The 22,970-nt window shown below is 33.7% G+C and overlaps 1 protein-coding gene across 1 annotated transcript in view; it reads left to right on the forward strand.

Annotated features, from left to right (window-relative positions):
• Positions 1–1,560: 1,560 nt before the first annotated feature.
• LOC108684159 (hemicentin-2) overlaps positions 1,561–22,970 on the forward strand; it is a 146,871-nt gene continuing 125,461 nt past the window's right edge. The window contains exons 1-2 of the mRNA XM_018188288.1: positions 1,561–1,763; positions 2,238–2,470. Of these exons, the coding sequence (XP_018043777.1) occupies positions 1,651–1,763; positions 2,238–2,470 (346 nt within the window). The 5' untranslated portion in view covers positions 1,561–1,650. The remainder of the gene's footprint in view (positions 1,764–2,237; positions 2,471–22,970) is intronic.

The following is a 22,970-nucleotide window of genomic DNA, read 5'->3' on the forward strand; positions in this document are numbered from 1 at the left end:
TATTTTAATCTTTACTGTTTATTTCTGAATGTCGTGTTGGCAATATTTGTTAAAAGACAAGTTGATAACAAGCATTGAAGCATGTACACCTAATATTGCATTTGAGTATATTTCAACAATTTGATTCATTTTTTAAAAAAAGATTGAAAAAAAAGACTGAATATTACATACATTAATATATATGTATTTTTATTTTCTGTTCCTATTATTTTCAACTTTATTTTTGGAAATTACAAAACTACTTTATATGCTAACTATTTATGCTTACATATTTATTTTTAGAAAAATTAAATTTTTTCCATGATATTGTAAAGATACTTGTTAACATGCACGAAAGAGCAGAAGTGTAAAGGTTAACGTTGCAGCTATAACAAAAGTTTAAAAGAATAGAGTATGTGCTTTAGCTATTGGCAAGAGAAAACGTTAATGAAAGAGCCATCGTAGAATTGCCTCATGGCACGCAAACAAGTTGAGCTGTCGGTCACCCTCAACTATACTGGTTTACTACAGAGGGATTGTGGGATCAGGATGAGAAGGCGAGTCCCGGGAAGAGAGCTCTTAGTTGCGTTAGGTTAGGTAGTTGCAGCTATTTGCGGCTCATCGGAACCATAATTAGTTTTCTCCGTGAAGTCTTGGTCGACCAAGCTTGATAGGCAAGCAGTTTTAGGTGAGGGTGACCGAGCGTGCGGAACGACGCCTTCTCATCGGATGGAAAGTGTCTTTCGTTCTTGTCGCGGCTTTATCGAATTCCAGAGCCGCGCTAACTCGATCAAGCCTCAGTCTTCAGAATATTTACTTTCCGGTGGAGCGTGGAAGCGGATGATAAAGGCGGACAACTAATCCCGTTTATTGTTTCACTCGTAATGGGTGGCTGGAAAATTTATCCGCCCTTTGAATTTGGACGAATGCAACGTGTCCCCTCTTTCCAGGCTTGCTCAAGCGTTTAATAATACAATTCGTTTATTAAAACGCATATCTGCACTTTTCGTGTCGGGATTAAGTTTCAAAGAATATTCATATTGCAAAAAGAACGTAAACTCTACGATCGAGGGTTTTTATGTAATTGCATTAACTATTTAATTATATATAACTCGACATACAAGTACATTATATTCTAATTAATCTCCCTACCCGTCCAGTTAATCAATCGTGGCATAAAATAGTTACAATACATGGTAAATACCGATAATAGTTGATAATAGTTAAACTCGTGGTTGAAGCGTGGTTTCTTGTCGAGAGGTCACGCGACGGTTTATCCAGGAATACAGAAAACCGGGACGCGCTGAGAAATGTCAATAATAACAAAAGCGCGATAAGGCGACACGCTATAAAAGGAGCGAGAAAAAAACTGGCGAAAAATGAAATCACAGTAACTTTCTTTAATGGTGGCCACGTCAGAGAAGCTGATGCCATTATACCGTTGTTACAGGTTCCGTGAACGAGGCTGGTGTTTTTGCGCTACGAGGCAGGCAAGAGGGTAGCCGGCGTTCCAGGCGAACTACCACCAGCACGAGTACAACGACGACATCCGGCTCAACGTTGATACCTCTACCTGACGAAGTAGTGCAACCCGCGGCCCTTTTGGCCCCCGAAGAGGAGTCATGGTCTACCAGTTCTTCCACCACGACCAACATTGCTCTATCTTCAGATATGGCCGATACATCCAATCCGCCACTGGAACTTGTAGTGAAGCCTCATAGTAAAGTCATTTTACCCTGCGAATTGGAAGGAAATTACTCAAGATTATTACTGCCAGGAGCAAGGTAACACGCATGTTCGAATTCAATCAATCTGTTGTGGTCATGAAACGTTAAAATAACATTTCAGAGAGTTAAAATTGAAGTATATCTCAAATATTTTAAATCAAATTTGTCTAAGTGAAAAAAATATCATGTTCAAATTTCAAATAAATCGCATAACATAATATGTAATCGTAATCTCTACTTTTTATAATATCTAAAGTAAGTCTTTTATGTCTTTTCATTATGTCTTTTCATCGCGTGTATGTCTATATAATAATATTCTCTCAGCATATTAATATCCGGTTTCACTTCATAATAATGGTAACTTTTGCCTTGAATACATTACGGTAAAATTATTCCCTTTACGGAAACAAAGTCACCCCCTGTGATAGTAATGTGGGGATACGGCTGAAGTGTCTTTGTCGCCTGAAGATCGGGCGTAACAAAGTTTGTTAGGTGAACTAATAATGCGGACGCTGCGCTCCTTGTCAGAAGTTACAGAATACGACCGGCGACGTGGCTACACGAAGGTAGTCCGGTGGATATGATCACGATAGACACGAGAACGGAAATGAGCGGAACCGGGCATCGGTACATCGGCGACTCGACAACCGCAGCACTGCACATAGACAACGTCAGATTAGAGGACGATGGTGTGTGGGGCTGCACGCTAGAGGATGACCGGGGGAAGATTCTCTTCGGCAAACCGGTGAAGCTGGTCGTGCTCGGTAAGTATCTTATATATCTTTCCGATGTTTAATTTTTTTGAAGACGAATTGAAAAATTAAGTCCAATAGGTCACAACTGCGAAGTATGTTAGAACATTTAATGTTCATTTTTCATTTTACTGTATTTGCTTAAACATAAAGGACGGTTTTGTTGATATATCTAAAAATTTAAGTAGATTTAAATTAAAAAATAATTTTATTGGACTATCAAAATAATTATGTAGGATACTCAAATTAGTTGGAATGTTAAAACTTTTTGCAGTATTGCTCATCATACTTGAGATTCTTACGTAATTATTTTGATAAGCTATAAAAATTACGTAATTATTTTGACAAAATTATCTTCAGATTTGTATCTAGTTAAATTTCTAGATATTTTAGTCGTTCTCTATGTTTATGTTATTTATGTTTTAATATAATCAGTATTATGCATAAAATATGACTGTTATGTTTATTGATTACTACTGCGTAAATAATTTGTGAATATATAACTCATGGATTATGAATCGTATTATATACGAGTGAAGAAAATGTCTTAGGTGATGCAAGCATATTTTATAGTTTTAAAATCGTCAAAGATTTATACGTAAAAACATGTATGTTTGAAACATACATTTATTTATTTTACGTATGTTTGAAACATACGTTTATTTATTTTAATGAGTGATTCTCAATATTGATATATTGATTTATAATTTGTGCGCTCGATATTATTCGAATATTTTTAACGATTGCATCAATTGGAACGATTACGTCAAAATAAATATGTATAAATCAAAATAATATTTCCTTTTTTATATGAAGAATTTTTACCTGAGTTTTAGAAAAAAAATGGCGAATTTTTTGGATATAACGGATTTTTATGTGCTCTGAAAAAGTGAGATGTATGTGAATTTTTCCGAAAACGTGATGCTATCTTGCATAAAGCCTTTCAATTTCGCGTGAATGATTAAATTCTCGCAAAATTCCGACTGACGAAGTTTTTTTTAGGAACGTGCCGGATACATTTAGGAGCAATAACATACGAGAGAAAAATTTTTCCGGGACGTATAATTGAGAAGGTAAAGTTTTAGCGTTCCCAACATTGTTCACTTTTACATTTCACATAATCCTTTTTTAAAAACCATTGTCACATTCAAATAATCAAAGACATTTATTATTCAGTTCTAAAAATGTTAGAATTATTTTGACATTTTTGTAATAAAAAAAATAGGAATTTTCATTATTCGATAAAATGTTAATTTCAAGGCAATTTTCTAAAAGAGAAATAAATTGTAAATGTCTAATTTTTCTAAAAAATATTTCTTTCCTTTTAATATTTATGGTATATTTGTTGTGATTTTTTTCAACAATATTTGCTTCATTTATCTTATAATTTAATTTTGATTAAAATTTGATTAAAAATTTTTATACAACGTGGATATGTATATTGCGCGACTTGCTACGATAAGAAACTTCTTGGTATTTCTTACTTTTGTTACACCCAGATTTAAGCAAGTGGGTATCGTACTGGGTAAAAGTGTTGCCGTCCTTAAGAATTTTCAGCAAGTGGGTCGGATCTCCGGAAATCGGGAGAAGAGACGTTTCAAGCTGCCTGAGCCACTGGTAATGGCAGAATTTATGCATATTAATTCGCGCCACTTGGACCCAACGGTCGCATCGCTACGATATGAATATGCATTTGCCCTAAAAGTTTGCCCTAAAGCATTTTATCTTCCATTTTTTTTTTCTTTTTCCCTTTCGCTAGATGGACGCGTCATTCGTTCTACCAGCTGCACTTGTTTCTGTGACGAGGTGTATACAAGTTTACGCGAAACAATCGCGCCACCAGTTGACGCGCGCGTGACGCTCTTCGAAAGCTCGGTCCTCGACTAAATAAAGCTTGCTTCGTGGTTTCGCTCTTCGCTCTCTGCTCCATTTTTAATATCCAACCGCTAAACAGAACGAAGAGCATAGCGAGCTTTTATCTCTCGTGGCGCGGTACGTTCGCTCAGGGCGTGACGCGCGTGTAGTTGTACATTCTCGTCGCATGCATTTTTGTACCTCCTTCTCTGTGCACCATCTGATTATTCCTGGTTCACAGCGATGTTTATTTTTCGGTTCCTGCATGAGTGTTTTGCACTGACAACAGCAACCAGCGGTATACTCACAACTTTGCTTAACACGGCACTTTTTAACGTTAACATAGATGTAGGATATTATTTATACCATATATGGAAAGATTTTTGTTATTTTAATATGATCTTTTTATGAAATATTTTTAAACTGTCCAAACAGACGAAAGGATTTTTTGACATTAATTTTTTGCGATTCATATAAAACAAATTTGTATTAGAATGAGAGAGAAGCAGAAGTCTTTGGTAAATGCAATACTTGATATTAATAAACAATTAAAAATGTTACCTTGTTTGTTAGTAAGTCTGAGAAGTTTAATTCATATATGTATAACTGGCTTATAAATAAACGCTTATGTGATATCGGAAAATTGATTCAGACTGCTGCAGAATAAATTCTGGAAACATGACCAATTACTTTCTTTCACTTCCCGATACTTCGACTTATTTCGCGTATCTCAATGAACTACACCGACTTCATAAATCTCTGGATTTATATCTTCCGTATTGTGCCTTTCGCAAACCGGTCGAGTAAATATGAAAGAAGAGCGCTAAAAGTTGCTTACCGCATGAAATATGGCACCGAAATCCGCGCAGCGCACGATAAGACGTTGAGTACACTTAACGTCTACGGTGAAGTCGAGAAAAACAAATCAACCGCGAATGTTCCAACCCGGAAGCGCGTCCAGCACGCCAATGTGGTCAAAATAAGCTTTCATTGAAATGCAATGGTATTTCTTGTATTTCTTTCATACTTTGTTTTGTACATTATACCTTGCCATACACATTGTTCTGTGAATCGCAGAATCGAGATGAAAGATATATCATCACGATTGTATATTGCAGTTACACTAACAATCAAATAACGCAACAAACATTAGATTTGATGCGATAAAAATGTTTCAATTATTTAATTAAAATTGTACATATATCACAACTGTCAGCTTGCATTCATAGAGGATTAATAATATAATTATAATTTACCTATTTTGAAAAAAAAATAAACAGAAATAAATGGATAAATAAAAGTATAACAAAAAAGTTAAATAACGAATAATTAACGACATAATAATTAATAATGAACAATGTATTAATTTTGTTTATTATGCATATTAATTATGCTTATTTCATTCTAACAACATCGGGATTATTGTGTCGGATATTGTTTCAGCTTTTAGGAGCTCTATCGATTTGGGAAAATTTGGGTCAATTTACGATAAATTTAATGGTCGCAATGTCGGACCGATGTGACACTTTTTGACAATAATTCCATAATATACATGCTATACGTTGATGATTATCATGTTTCTCCGGCTATCGAACTTAGTTTTAGTTATGTAATGCATACCGCATGTTGCTATATATAATAGCTGTAACATAAAGCTATATGAAAATGAGAAAATGTATAAACTCAATTTATAATATAGAAATTTTAATTGAGTTCCGATATTTTAGTGTACACAATATTCAATTATGAATACTTTGTTTGTATCAGTTTAAACGGCACATTTCTTTGGGATTAATATTGTCAAATGCATATTGACAGAGTCATTATAATTCTGCAATTTATTACTGCTAATTTAAAATGCAGAGCATCAGATCGACGAAGTTCGTTAATCAAAATGCATGACGATAAAAGGGATTACGGCGTACTCACAAATATGAAATGCAGATAAACAGCAATAATTGATAAATACGATGTTAACAAAAATAAGTTATAAAAGATTATTTAATAGAATTACAGAGGATTAAATAGAAAACTGAGTTAATAAATTTTCTTTATTATGCTTGTTATAAAAGAGAATTAATACAAATGTTTAAACGCATTGTTTTTAGTATCTCATAAGTATGTAATCTCAATACTGTTGCATGTCTTTTATGTTGAAAACCTGGATCAATTTGAGAAAGTGAAACAAGTTTTTATTTAGTGATAACTTTATAACGCATGCTCTCGAAATTATCATTCCCACTTTTCATCAATCATTGGAATTCCAGTTTTATTCCTCAGGCAAATAATAAGGGAGGGAGTACAGGAGTAACGTTCGTCTGCAACTGATAGGAACAGATTTGCCTAGCGTTACCTGAGTGCTCGACGTCGAATCCGCGAGTGAGAAAAAGTTGAGAATAATGCACGTTTTATGCGGTTGCCAGGTTCCCCGTATTTTATTCGACAAATAGACAAGAATGTTAAGGCGTTCATCCTTAACCCGTGCATTGGGCAGACTACGACTTCCTCAGATTCATCTTGAAACTACCCACACACATACTTGCGCAATCTTTCATGCGCCTCTTCAAAGCGCCTTTTATATTCTCTCTCATTGCGTTTTTTTTTCATATTAAATCGAGATTCGGATTACAAATGTAACGAATGTTTCTTTCGCTTGCTGTATTATTTTCTACTTCAAAACTAGTTATTATTCGTATCGTTCTTATTCCTTTCGATCTCTCGTTAACTTCCTTTGTATACGATTCTTATTCTTTTCTCTATTTTTTAACTGTGCACACACACACACACACACACACACACACACACACACACACACACACACTCTATATTTATATTCTGATGTGCGAGCAAATTCAACTTTGATGTCAAAATAGATAAATTATACATACAAAAGTTTTTACATACAACACATATATTATGTATATGTGTATATATATTTTGCGTAAAAAACTTTTGTTTATGTATTTATCTATTTTTACATCAAAGTTGAATTTGCCCGCACACCAAGCTAATAAATATAGATTTTTCTATGTCTTCCACTTTCTATTTTCTTCGTTGCTTCCTTCGTATTTTTCCTTTTTTTCTCTTAAAGGAAATCCAATTTGCTGCCATCCTTTCCTGTTTGCGCGTGTTGTGGAAAGATCTGACATCCACATTTAGCAGCTTACCGGCACTTGCAATCGTTATCACTCGATCTTTTCGATTTTTCATTTAATTCTCCATCATTCTCCCTACCTTCGTAACTTCGCGCTGCTTTTCTGTCCCTTTCTTTCAAGTTGTCTTTTTTCTCTTTTTACCTTTTATCTTTCGTTTTTTTCTGTGAGCTACCACTCTATAAAGCTGACAAGATCGGTATAAGGTACAGAGAAATCTTGTTGTCTGGCGCGAACAGAGGGCATTCCACTGTCTGACCAATATCGAACTACTCCCCTTTTGGCTGACTATTCGCGTGTCTCTCTACTGCTGCCGACCAATGGCGGAACTCCATCGGGGTGTACATATAGAGCTACGTCAACGAAATTCGTGGCATTCCGCTCTCTCGTATCGTCTTTCGATTGCGCTCGACGTCGCGGCGCTTTTTGATTCATGTACATATCGATACCGTTGCTGCCTCGAGCATGTTCGACCTCGAAGCGATTCGAGGAAATTGAGATCCTTGTCACAATGTTTTACGATTCTTTCTTCAAAAAATTATGTCTTTAAATGTCGATGAAACGGTAAAGTTTATTTGAAATTCTTGCCGTTCTATGTGCGTGCATAGCATATACAAAGTTTATATCATTATGCTATTAGAAAAATTACTTTATAAACTCATGCATGTAATTTTATTAATTTATTATCAATATTATGTTACTTATTATACAAAAATTGCTACATTTTAATTTATTTCATTTAAAGGAAGTATTTTAATGTCTCGATTAAAAAAAATTTATTGCATATTTCTGCAAAAAATGCATAAATACAAAAGTGAACCTTTGAGGACAATTTGAATATTTTAGTTAAATTTATATTTATGCTTCCGTGACAATTAATTATTCGTTTTCACGAGGACAATTATCACATTCATTATTTTCTCGTGCGCGTGATAGTGTTCGAAAGTCGAAAGTGCACAGTTGACTCATTCATCTCTTTTTTTTCCTATTTTTGTCATGCATTTTGCTGCCATGCGGTGACGGCGAAAGGAAGAGTTTACCAAAGGGACCGGCGTTGCTCATTGTTTCTATCGTTGTCATCGCTCAAAAGAGCGGAAAATGTTGCACTGTCTGAGTACAAACCCGCGTGTCGTGAATAGGACGGAGAACATTTATACGAGGCGTTCATGACGGTACAGGAGTTATAATAGCAAGTCGTGAGCGTGTGAAACATGCCGATTGCGAGCTTCGCGTGTATGTTTCGAATGTGGTAAGGATTGTTTCTTTCCAACTGAAAAAAAAACGTGTCGATGCAGTGATTGCACGCTTTGTATGTACGTCGTACGTATATATGAGAACGTGGTCTTTTTGTCTCGACAATTGGTCGCGAATGTTGACGCGATTTATTCGTGACTTTGTCAGCAGACTGGAACGATTAATTAATTTTCGGTAATTTAAATGTAATTGTCGGACGTGAAGGTACTCAAAGCTGTTAAATAAAATCAGTAATGCGCTGTAGCGCGCGCATGAAAATAATTGAGTTTGCTGACGCTGCGTGCTGTTAAAGTACTCTCATTAAGTTCATCATCACTGTTTGTGATTTATTACATGTTATTTATGATTGATTAGAAGTAATCAACGGCAATGCATTCGGAAAATGCGTCAGTCGGAAGCTGTTTTATGATTCTGTTGTGCTTCCACTTCACGTGTGATGAAGTGGAATCGCAACAGATATGTCGCCCTGATTGTTACGTGTCTAATTGTTGCTATCTCAACGGATCTTGAATCTACGGATTTGAATCTGTGATATGTGAAGTAAACAAACAATATATTTTTTATGTTATTATATCAGTAATTTATTTGTTCTCATACATGTAATTTATTTATTAATATGTAATTATTCGTGATTATATTGTAATTTTATACGTAAATAACTTTTCTATTCTATATATATTTTCCTTGCATGATAGTAAAACATTCGTGTGTGTGTGTGTGTGTGTGTGTGCGTGCGTGCGTGCGTGCGTGCGTGCGTGCGCGCGTGTGTGTATGTTTGTATATATATATGTGTGTGTGTGTGTGTGTGTGTGTGTGTGTGTGTGCGTGCGCGCGCGTGTGTGTGTGTGTGTGCGCGCGTGTGTGTAATTTGTAATTAATAATTTTATAATTAATCGTATAAGATTTGTATTTATGTTCGTCATAAGGCTGCTATTATATAAAGTTAAGCTGCGTAATACGTTGCAAATGCAGTAAATATTTTAATAATAGCCAAGAATTGCCCCATTTATATAACGTTTCAAGTTCATGTTTAATAAAGTGAATTTAGCGGCTTACAAGGATTTGCAAAATTTGATGCAAATGCTATTCGCGAATAATTCGAGTTACTCGCCTATGTCAAGTTACGTACTCTCGTAATTCTCCATACAGGCTCAACGCCTTTACACTCAAGTGCAACATTAATACGCTCTCTCGTATGTGGAAGTCCGTGGAGTCAATGCGCGATATGCGACTCGTACGCACACTTAGACAATCATTGTTCCAGACCAATAGTACAAGGGGACAGTGGGACTGGGCTTTAACGCAGGTGGAGTAAATTAGCGCATCAAAGCCCAGCGCCATACTACTACACTGCCCAGTGATTATTGACGCGAGCCGAGTATTGGCCACTAACTACCCATTGAGTAGCTGAAGGTTGCCTCGTAATTAATGGAACAGTCAATGGGAGCATCCCCGAGCTGTCGTCGCATCATGATGTAGCATTCACGTTGCTTTTTGACGTATTTCCAACAAACGCTAGTTTTTGCTTCGTCTGCAATGATACATCATTTCGAAAGAGTGGTGGCCCAATTACGAAAATTTTATTAAAATCGCTATAGCTCACGTTATCTGCAACTCGTTGAATTTTATAATTAATAAAATTCTACTGCAGCGTTATTTCAATTATAACGTTATAGTTATTATATTTTATTAAAAATATGTATGTAAATAATAATTAATGAAATGGCATTTTTTCTTCTGATTTTTTAGCAGCATGATATGCGACAAACGAATCTTTTTATTGACTTTGACAATAAGATTTACGAGGCTTTGAAGTTCTATATGTAAATGTGTTCATTATTATTGTCCATTTATCTCGTGCTGGTGTTCTTGCGAATAGCAGATTGATCGGTGTAAATTGCATACGCATTATGCACTAGGTAATTGCCCATTTATCTTGAAAGACTGGTTTACAATCGCGTCGCGATACCTGTGTATAGGTAGATAATGTAGTTGAAGACCAGCACTGTGTGTCTTGTGATTTATGTGGTGCAAAAGAGCAGCCGTGTTAATCGTGTAATTAAGTTGGTTACTGATTTGGCATTCTAGCTCTCTCATGACATTTCGAATTTTCGACGACAACGTTCCAAAGTTTGAATTTCAAATGTAATTAATGCCGAATTAAATACTATGCTAATCTCTCCGTACGTTTTATGTGTAAAACTGGTCCATCGCGTAATGCGGGATTTCAATATTTTATTACGCAATATCGGCTTCTTTCACGCATTAGCTTCGACAGAATTAAAATAGAAATTAATTATTAACGTCCATGAACAGGATACAATTGTATTATAATCTCCTTTTAATACGGAAAATTTAATATCGTTACATTTTAAAATTGTCACATTTTTTCTTACATATATTTTTGTTTATTACTATATTCTTTTGATTATTAATTTTTTATTATTATGTCAGACTATTTAAAGTATGTACAATTATAAGTATTGAATACAATCATATTGACGATCAGACTGTAAAGTATAACATAGACGAGAATCAAACAAAGCTATCTTAAAAGCTGCCTTTTCGCTTTTCTTTTCCTTTTTTGTTTTTTTTTTACTTTGCTCTCTCTCTCTCACACACACACACACACATACACACACACACACACCACACACACACACACACACACATACATCTCATCGAACATATTTGAGTGTGTGCGTGACGTAGATGTGTCGGGTAGTCCGTATTGAAGTGGAGTGGCAAGTCAATAACCCCGAGCTTCCGAGCGGCGGTGCACTCGAAGGGCTGTCAGTCGAACCGAAAGCTCTCCTGGCTTTACGACGTTATCGTCCGTGTGCATTTAGCGTTGGTCAGCGATATGCGACGGCCACTGTTTCCGGTGTTAAAGAAAGTGCACTTTGGCCCGTGCTACGCGCTCGTTGCCACGAGCACGACGCGATTAACGATCTGCAATGAAAAGCGCTTCTGTCGCGGAAACGCTTGTTGAGCAAGCGCTTTTTTCTACTATCGCACGGTTAGATCTTTGTATTAAATCTTATTATTTTTTTATATTGTTGTAGCCGTTGATTTGTTATCATTTAATATGTAAGTAACAATTTAATCGTTTATCGTTTTTGCAGTTCAACTTTAATTGTGGTTTAATAAAAATAAAGTCTTGAACTTTTTTAAACTTTATTTTATGATTTATTTTAACATACATTGTAATATTTTGACAATATTACACTTTTATTAAGTTTTCTCTTTAATTTTGATAATATTTATTGCTTTAAGCTTCAATATGAATTGATATACCAAACACATTATTAAAAAGTAACAGAAGTAAAAAAAGTGTATTTAAAAAAAATTGGACATCATATCCGGTCTTATCCTATTTAATTTATTATCGCTTAGCTTTATATTAAAAGTGTTTGCAGTCTTCTGCAGTATAAATGTTTGTGAGCTCAAAATAATCTTGTTTCTTCTCGATTAGATTATACTAAAATCCGATATACGGCTAAAGTTCGATACAATCGTTACACTTAATATTTCGTGACGCTGTAAGTCTGCCGAAGTCGATAACAAGATTTATCAAGACGTAGGATAATGCTTCTTGATCTTTTGAGCCCGGTTTACTGTACCTTCTTGGAAATAAATGGTTTATACTGGCTTCGTTGACTCGCTTCATCCGGCAACTTAATTAATCGCTTGCGCACTATGCGTCCGCTCTCATGGTGATACTGGGAAAGGGGCATGCACCGCAATACACATGCCATTGTTCTGTTTTCTGGCCTGCTAGGAACGCGATAATTAGTTGGCTAGGACTGGTCGTTCGGCTGCTTGTTCAGTTGCCGCGCAAACAGCTGCGGAACAATCTCTGGTGTTCGATAGGATTTAATGATGAAGCAAGACCGCAATCCCATTCGTGATCTCTCGGCCATGCATATTTGTTTCACGATATGTGATGGTAACGCGGCCAAGTTAATCTACGTTCTCTCGCATTCTTCTTTTTTCATGAATTGAATGATAAATCTTTAAGTATGAATTTAATAAAGTCTGAAATTTTCATAAAGTTTAGTTCTAAATAAGCATAATAATCGTAGATATATTATAAAAGATTTTAGAATGATATTTAATCTTAATTCAAAATGGGTTACATTTATTGTTTTTTTGTTTTTTACTTTTACAATCTATATCATTAATTCTTTGATTTAAATTAGATAAAATGAACATTATGATCACTTTTTCATTGTACGAAATTCTTTTTTTTTATTTTTACTTTAAAAAAAATATTTCTTTATCAAGAGACTTCGTTAAAATGAGAATTAAAGTAAGAATAACTCAAATTATTGTACTCAAATTTTTATAGAATTTCTTGTATAATTTCCATAACGACAGGCAATATTATTTGAAACATTATTCATTCTCGGCATACTTGTTTTAAAAAGAACAAAAAGTATATTTTTTTTACACATTCTCGTGTTTGAGATATAGTAAATACCTTCCGCTCGAGGATTGAAGGAAAAAGAAGCGTCGTTAAATTATATCTCCGCTGTTTCCTAGCGTTTAATTTTAAGAAGCAAGAAAATCCCGACGCTTTTGTGATATTTCGTGCTTATACGATTCATTCCTATGTGTGAGCTTTACACTTTATAAGTTGATAGCAGAGCTCAGTGATGATGTCGGTTTTATACAACAGATTCAATATAAATGTTTGCCAGTACTTTTTTTTGCGTATTTAATTTTATGAGATTATTTGAGAATGTAGTTTTATCTAAAATTCAGGATTTCAAGACACATTAAATATGTACTATATATTATTATATTTCTAAATATTATTATATATAATATTCTTAGTTTTATACTCCCAATTAATTGTATATGCTTCTAGATTGTTAATAAACTAAACTTTTGGTTTTAATATACAAAAACGATTTTTATATATAAATTTATTTACAGACAACGATAATTATTTCTCAAAAAATGAACCTCATTATGATCAATAATTGGCCGTTCGCCACTAGTCTGTTAATTATCAAATTTCATCTCAATACTATTTCCTTAGATTCCTTAGAGGTTCCTTAGATGCGAAGAACTCACGACAAGCGGCCTCAATTTGCTCAACAATTTCAGACGACGAACCGTCGTCCTCGCAAGAAATGTTTTATTGAGCGAAGCAAGTTGTAGTCGAACAGTAGATCAAGATTGTATGCCGGATAGGATGGAATGCAGCTTCGATGTCGTCTAGATGTCTAGAATGATACCGAGACCAAATCCGACGGTTTGCGGATGACAAATGATTACTGAACTTTATTTTGAGCCTTTATTCTGAGTTTTTATTTTGAGAAATAATTGTCATTCAAATAATATTTTTGAGGTTTCCACGGGTACTTTCTATATAAAGATTATGCGTTTCGCAGGTTTTCTTTGTCATTCAGATAATTTTACTATGTTTCTTATAATGATATTGTTTGTAACATTGTGTTTGTTCGCGTTACTTGCTCTTTTTGCACTCAAAAATATATCTTATTTTAAGTGCATAAATTTTTGTAGATTTTAAGCAGCATTGTGAACAGATTAGAATCTATTAACTATTCATTGCTTTTATTAACTTTCGTCCATCGTATTAATATTATCAATGTAAAAGATGACACATATATGAGTAACGCTCTTTAAAGCTTTTTCCTCCGTAGAATCGGAGCTTTTGTGAAGCTTAAAAAGGATGCCTATATAGGTGAGAGCGTATTGAAAAGTCGAGAAACCAATTCGAACGACATAGATCCAAAGCTACCTCTGGTATTGAGTATCTATTCAATCGGTCTCCACGGATCTGATTTCCGTTTATTACCACGTTGCTCGAGCAGTATCACATCTTCAGTTAAGCGAAAAATCGAAGCGGATATAAAAGTAAAAACAATTTCACGGCTGTATTTCATCTTGAAAATTTTATATATATATATATACACGTATTAATATATTAATATTGCAAATAAATTGGTTTTTTTTACATATTGCTAGTCTATTGTTCTTTCTCTCAATCGTACTTTTTATAATTTTTATATGTATACTATATATATTGAGCTCCTCTGTATTTTCTTAAAATATACGCTCTACAATTCTTTGATTAAAAATATATATAATTTATATATATTTTACTGCGTATTATTTATTTTCTAATTATATTAAATAATTAATTTTCTGATTAAATTTAATAATGTATAAGTAAAATAACGTACATAGACAAATATTATTCTTTATACAAAAATATAAATAAGGAATTATGAATATCGTAATAATTTGGAAAAGATATTGATTAGACAATACGTTGATTAGACAATGCATTGCAGCTTCAGAAATATGTCTTTCACGCGGGAATTTTCACGAATAGACAACAAAACTGATGCATTGTGCACTAGTGGAGAGGAGCGGAATTCCATTGACATATTTCCGTTGCAGGAATTTGACGTAACACTTTCAATAATTTTCGTAGTGTGTGAGTGAGTGAAATACAAAATGAACGTGACGCTGATTTTAATTCAAGAAATTGACAAAAATCGCGCATCGCTGTTTAATTATTATGAATTGATAGAATTATTCATATTATCTTCTCTCACGGAATAAAAATATAATCACAAAAAGTAACGGTTGATTAATAGTATTATTGTTTTATGATTACACTTTTATCTCAAAAGGATAAATCAAAAGACTCTTTCGCGCGTGTGTATGAAATATAATTTTTAAATAAACTATTTTATGATGTGAATTGTAATAATGGGAACGTCAAGTTATTTTCGGATATAGTTTGATGCTATTACAAAGTTGATTAGAACAGACATAATTAGAAGTCAAATTTTGATTACTTTAAAATCGTTATAAGATTTCTTCGATCTAACGTAATTTCGATTATTTATGATCAAATTCGCAATAAATTTATATATATATATATATAGATGAATAATAAATAGAAGATTTCGTAAATGATTCTCGTCGCTTTTTTTCTATGCAGTGAATGTGAAAAATTTTACTTAATCACAGATGTTTTCCACAAGTTTATTTTGTTTGCATTTTTATGAGAAATAAAAATCTGCATATTATTTACTTTATGATTTTATAATCGAATTATTCATATTTATATAAAATAATTTAAATGCACAATTAATTTTATTGTACATTTAATTTTATCATGTAAATAATGTACAACTTTCTCAGAATCAATATGATTTCCCTGCAATTGATATACTCGTATTAATATAATATTATACATATATTTAAGGTGTGCGAATAGTTCGAATTTGAATTGAATAAAATCGAATCCAGGTAGATTATCAAATAAATTCAAAATTTTGAATCATCGTGGTTCGATTTCGAATTCTATTTTATTTGCTTTATTTTAGTATAAATCCAGAAAAATTTAATTCAAATTTAATTTTAAAATAAAAAAGATTCGATTCGATCTCATAAAATATTTGATTCGCACATCTCTATTATATATATATTTATTTCTAGATAGAAAAAGACTTGGCTATATGAACATTTTTAAAGAGATTAATTTCAAGATAGCTCAAAACAAATTTAAGATTGTATAGTAACAAATTTAAGATTGTAGTTACGCGCTTGTGTATATATGTGTGCGATTCGTAAAAATTATGACATAAATCACGCATTCTTCCATTCTCAAATATCTTTCTCCTACTATCGTGCAACCAATTGTCAATTTTTCTCTACGTCGTAGAACTCGCACCCTATCAATAAGATCGCTCTCTCGAAGAGATTTGCCAGCGGCGAGCGATGGATGGAACACGATGGATGATAAATATAGGGCGGCGTCGAGAATAGGGGGACGCGTATAAAGCACTGAAAAATTGACACCACCCTGCTGAGGTAACGAGCGATCTCTACGAAGTATATAACGTCAGTCGTTAGGAGATTTCGTCCTTTCACCCCTCACTTTGCTTGTCCTCTTACGTTCCCTCGTCTCGTCGGATCTTCTTACCATCTCTCGTAACATCTCTCCTAATCGCACATGCCTCATACCCTCTTCATTTTATTGTAAGTACGTGAGAGATTAGCGAATTAGCCGCGTGCAAATCATTACTGATCAAAGCCTACAAGAAGCGTCTCCGGCTATAGGGACCATAATCGTCTTTCTCTCGAGAAGAAACTTACTTCCCATCGTAATATTCGTGTCTTTTGTAAATGCATGAACGAGCAAGCGAGAGAGAAGGAGACAGAGACGCATAATTAATCATGCAAAAAAGTTAATTTCAAGTTATCTCTACTATCATGATATTGAATTATAAAATAGAAAAGCTAAAATTAAAAGAGGTTTATTATAAGGTCGGTGATTTTTCTCGTTACAAGAAACAATTCTTCATCCTGTTGCTTTATCAATACACAGTGGTGGAAGCTCGTAACAAAAAACTTTCTCATTCACGCGATCATTATTGACAGCGAGAAGTAGTCTGCCTGTCTGCAATAAGAATCCAGATACTCAGGCAAGATCTTTATTAACTTTCCAGTTGGATCAACACGTAAACTATTTTTCCGTATCTGGCGTGCTGCATGGATAAGATAAAACTCCAGGTGGGATAAAACCACTTTCAATTTTCCCTTAATACCGCGGATAGAGTCTCGTGTATCTCGAATTACAGGCAAAGGCAGAGTGTGATTGCCACTGGAGTCTCAGTAGTAAAGGAAAATCATTTCACGCTCCACTTGTCTTGCTGCTTTCCTCCTTACTAAGGATAGATCGTTTTGCGTCTCGTTAGCATCCTATTCTACATAGAAATACTTACTGTGATGTTAACTGTTTACCGTATTCATGTATCAGTACATTTTTTAATGTCAAACGCTGACAAAGTCTGACAATATTTTTTGACATCTGGTCAAGTTCTACAGCTTTTAATATTGAGACAACATTAAATATGAAGATTTATCTTACTATATAAATTTATCTTTGTATATGGAGAATCAGTCTTTTTCAAGTAGAATATTTTGGAATCATCCTGCACTGAAAAGAAGGTTTGATAATAGCTATCAAAAATTGGATGAAATAATTCCGAATGTTCGATTAATATAGTATATGTATAACTTAAAATAATTTTACTTTTCTAAATATTTAGTAAACATTACTGAACGATAATATAACTAATTGTTTGGTATTTACTAAATATTTGAAAAAGTAAAATTATTTTTTATTATATTAATCGAACATTGATTAAAATTACTTTATCCAGTTTGATAGCTATTACTCTTTTTTCAATTTGTTTGTATAACGTGTTAATTACTTCCAAAATTAAAACGCTAATATCATTATCGCTCAAAAAAGATTACTTCGAATTTTTTTGATTTTTCTTTGATCCTACGTCTCTTAATGCTGGATATAAATGATACGCTTCGCGTATCTCGAAGAGCGTCGCGTGAAGACGACGCAGTAACCCGGACTAGTAAAGGAAAATCATTTCACGCCCGACTTGGCGGTTCCTGTCCTAGCGGGAGTAGTCGATCGTTTCGCGTCTCGTTAGCATCTCATCCATCGCCCGTGTCTGCCTGCCTGTCGACCGCTGGCGGGCGAAATTTCGCAACGTGCCGTGCTGTTCCATTCCCTCGGGCACACTCCTCTCTCTTCTCTCTTTCTCTGCCGCCTCCTCTCCCATTCTCATCCATTCATGATCCATCGAGAGAATTCGAGATTTCCTCCGAAGAAATGCGTGCGAAACTAGCACGACGAGACGTTTCGCAGCGTATAAAAAGCACGTTGGCTATGAATTTGTCAATGATAATAAAACCGGGCCTCTTCATCACTAAATGTCGATTGAGATTGTGTGTCGTACGAATACGACATTTTTATTGCCGAATCAAATGCGCTCGGATGCTTATATTTATTTATCATCTTTATAAAATTTTTTTCAAAATACAAGTTACGAGATGTTCTGAAATATAACGGTGCAATGAAACGCAGCGAAAAATCCTCTGTTGCATAATTTTAATTAACAGTTTTGCGTTTCGCGAAAAATTATAGAAACATTTCTAATTCTTCATCATTACGCAATTGCAATCATAGTAGTCTTATTAAAATTGAATCTTTTCTTCAGACGGTAATATTGAAAGTTTTAACATACTATTTTTATTTTTTGCACAAAAATGATCTTTTTTATAATGAAAAATATTTATTTATATGTCATGCATATATCTTATAAATTTTATTGCATAATGGTGTCTAATTATTTATAGATTTATTCTATTTATTTTTCTCATCTTTCTTTATTCATCTTTATTAATCCTTTGATGGGACGTATATGTTCCATCTTTTTATTCTTAGTTCATATTTTTTATCTATTTTGCAGTTTGTATGCGTATGAGTACTTTTTAGACTCTTAGGGATCTAAGTCATGCAACTTTCATGAAAAATTATGTTAATTTATTCATTTGCAATTTTATTATAAACAATTAATGTAAAAAAACTCGTTTTTTCAGAATAAATTCTTATGTGAGGTGCTAAAGTTCTGAACATTTTTATGCGTGTACTCCATATCTGAAACTATAATATATATTTTTTTCAGAATTTTCTGCTTGCTAGTTTTTCCGAAAAAAAATTTCGGAAATTTTGGAAAATAGATCTTTTATAAGTCTATTTATTATTTATTATTTATTTTATAATTCTGACATAAGAATCGTAATCAGCGATCCCGAAAATTCATAGATGACCTATGATTTCAATAATTTGTTTCGAAGAAAAATGTGCCCTTTAAAGAATTAATCCTATTGATCTGTTCGATTATATATCATTTGAGTTAAAAAGTTACAAAAGTTACAAAATAAAAAAATTTTACAAAAAAGATCTTACATAACAGATGAAATTATTAAATATTAGAGATAAAAGTTTTTAAATAAAATATTAATAAGAAAATAAATTTTGAATTAAACAGTTTTAAATAGACAGCAGACTTAAATGTAAGTTTTATTTGATTTCTATTAGTGATATCATCTGTAATATTTTTACACACTAAAGTCTGATATTTTTAAGATTTGAAACATGTACGGCGATGTTTCATAGTCGAGAGGCTGTCGCGGAACTTATACGTCGATACATAAGTTCAGAATTTATTCACGATCCTTCGATATACTTCGCGGAAAGTATCCTCGCAAAGTAATTCGTGTTGAGGCAAAAGATAATTTAGTACTTGTTTTAAGTCAGGTACGATGAACATTTTCCTCAGATATAATAGGGAACTCTGCGTTGGACTTTTATCGTGCGCGCGTTAAAGCGACGAAGTTAGCCTCGAGCCGATAGAGCTGGCAATCTCTGCTTTATAAGAAGCAACATTTCTTTCGTATGCCTTCCTCGCTGGGATATTTGCATTTTAAAAGAATCCTTCCCTATCCCATTCAGCCAACATGCTCGAGAGAAACCCTCGAGAGAAAAATTCGAAACTGTCAAGCTCGATGTCAGACTACCCCTCATGTCAGTTCACTGTAATTTGTGGCGCCTGTAATAAAATTTCGACAAGTCTACCAACGAAAGTCGATCCAATCGTCAACTTTCATTATGAAAAAATAATATGAGCTATACAAGGGAAAACCAGTGTCGGTTTATCTCAATAAATGAGTTGTAATTAATAGGGATTTTATCGCGGTAGAACGCGCAATTAATAGAAAACAAGAACAAGATTTTAACTCTTAACTTTTGCGCCGTTAGCTAAAGAAGTTTTGGGTTACCTTCGTAGTATCTTTCTTTGAAAAATTGAATTTTAAATGATAGAAAATACGACACTTTAAAAAAATTCACTTAATATTTTTTCTAGATTTATTATTACAAAAAATATTTTCTATTTAGCCATGATCATTTCTGTTTTGCTTTGCAAATTGATCATTTTTTAAAGTTTCGAACACAAACAAATAATTTTTTAATCGCTATATGCTACATTTAACAATAAATTTATTAACAATAAATAAGACAGAATAAATGTGAATATTTAAGTGAATTTATTTATTCTATTATAAATGATACATAAGAATGACAATGCTAAATAACTTTATATATTCGTTTCTGATGATCTCCAAACAAAAATATGAAGGATTGTAGGTAGGATAATAGGATTCATAGATCGGGAAAATACAATGTATTTACCAGTTTTGCATAAACTGTTCAAAGAATTTGCAAGCGCCCGCTTTCGGTTGTTCAAAGAATTTGCAAGCGCTCGCTTTCCATATCAAAGGAGTACAGATACTGTAGGTACCAATTTTGCATACAACCACGTCCGATCGCTCGCGGGCGCCCCATGTTCGTAATGAAACATTAGACGGTCCTTTTGTACCTGTGCTTCCATTAGCTTTATATCAATTAGCGGATCGTATAAAAGTTAATTGGCGTTTCAAGGGCGGAAGAATTTTTTCGGTTCCTCATTCATGCCGCCATTTGCGAAAGTCTGATGTTCATGGCCGCGGGCAAGAGACAAGAAAAGGGTGACTAAGTAGCCCAATAACGATAGGACTTTGCGTTTCATAGCTCATGGTCGGAAGCCAGCTGTTGTGAGAGGAATTTCAGGCCGTCTCGGGCCGAGGGAATGCTCAAAGACCGTAGAACGGCAAAGTGAAATATGGCGAATTTGCCTTGGAAATTATTGCGATAAGTCTGAGTGGCACTTAGGGGTTCCAATTACACACGAGGACGTTATCGCAACACGCGATGAAATCCGAGTTTGGACGTATCACTAGTCATTGTATGGAGCATCGTTATTCTCGGTGCTTCCGTTGTTGTCGGATCTGACGATCGGCAGATTCTCGAAGATATATCTCAATGATAATGCGACGGATGCATGAAAGGAATGTGGAAACGACAGTTTGACGAGAATCGCGAATATCGTATCAGCAACGAAGCTTATTCGCAACGCGAACATTGAATATCGAAAAAAAATATATATATTTTGTTACATTGACAATCTGAAGAATGAATAGATAGATTTGGAAAGCTATATCGCAAGTAAATTTGTAATTTGACTTAGAAATTTCATCATCGTAACAAATTTAATTGTAACATGCAATAATTCACTCAGAATTCAGAGAAAGCTGAGAATTAAATCCTTAATATACGTAAATAGCTCAAATTATGGATAAACTTGTGAATGAAGCTGGTCTTATTTATATTTTATTTCTCTTACTGAAACATGCAATTCTCTTTCTTTCTCCATAGTCCATTTCTTCTAATACGATGACATCTACTTAATTATGCAAATAGATTGCTTGCAACTGCGACATCATACTAGAATATCGTTGATATATTCTCGAGTTAATCATTGTCAGTTTAATATATTAGAAGATAACTTTGGAATTGAGAAATGATAAACTTCACGAAAAGAGTCGTGAAGATTCCATCAAATAGTTAGTTTGTGTCAAGAAGCTTTATACATTTTTTCAATTTTTGCGTTTGTAAGTGAATATGTATATGTGAATTTTCTTGATATTTAACAATTACGTGAGTCCAATTAAATTAAAATCCTTATTAATTTCGTGAATGTAAAAATATTGAATATATTGTATAAAATATTAGGATAAAAATAATAAATTAGATTGTAATGACAGATCGCTGGACTTTCATCAGCAAACGATGTATCAATGATGCTGACCAAGATCCATTACTGAATTTTTCGTACGCGAACACTTGACTTTAAAGCTTAACGTTCCGAGCGCAATCGGATACGTGACACATCCCGATTAATGTAGACAAAAAGGAGATTCTGTGCTACGGGAACTCGTTTTCCTTCGAGTATTCACTGTTCGAGTATGTGCACCTGTTGCGCATTTGTTGCGCACGGTGAAACGCAACGGATTATTCTTTTTGGCGGCGCGTATCACCGCGTCAAACATCAAGCATTCGTATGCAAACGCATTTCACTTGCGTGCAATGACTTCTAAGACGTACTGCTACGAAATTCGGCATTTAACTTATGTTGATAGTGCGCGTTCTTAACTACCCCTATTATGTTTCATGCCTTTCTTATAAATACGACTGAATAGACAAAATCATAAATCAACTAATTATAAAATCAATTTCAATAATGATGACTTAAATATCATAAGATTTTCTGTATATAAAATTTGTATAAATTATACATTTTATTTTAAAAAATGATGATAATTTAATTTTTATTTTATTTAACGGAATTTACAGTTAAAATAGAATTAATTTGATATACTTTCATGAATATAAACACAATATAAAAGAAAATTTTTATTTTTATTAATATGATAGATTAATATGATATATATAT

This window comes from Atta colombica, unplaced genomic scaffold (assembly GCF_001594045.1).
Source record: "Atta colombica isolate Treedump-2 unplaced genomic scaffold, Acol1.0 scaffold126, whole genome shotgun sequence".
NCBI classification, from domain to species: Eukaryota; Metazoa; Arthropoda; class Insecta; order Hymenoptera; family Formicidae; genus Atta; species Atta colombica.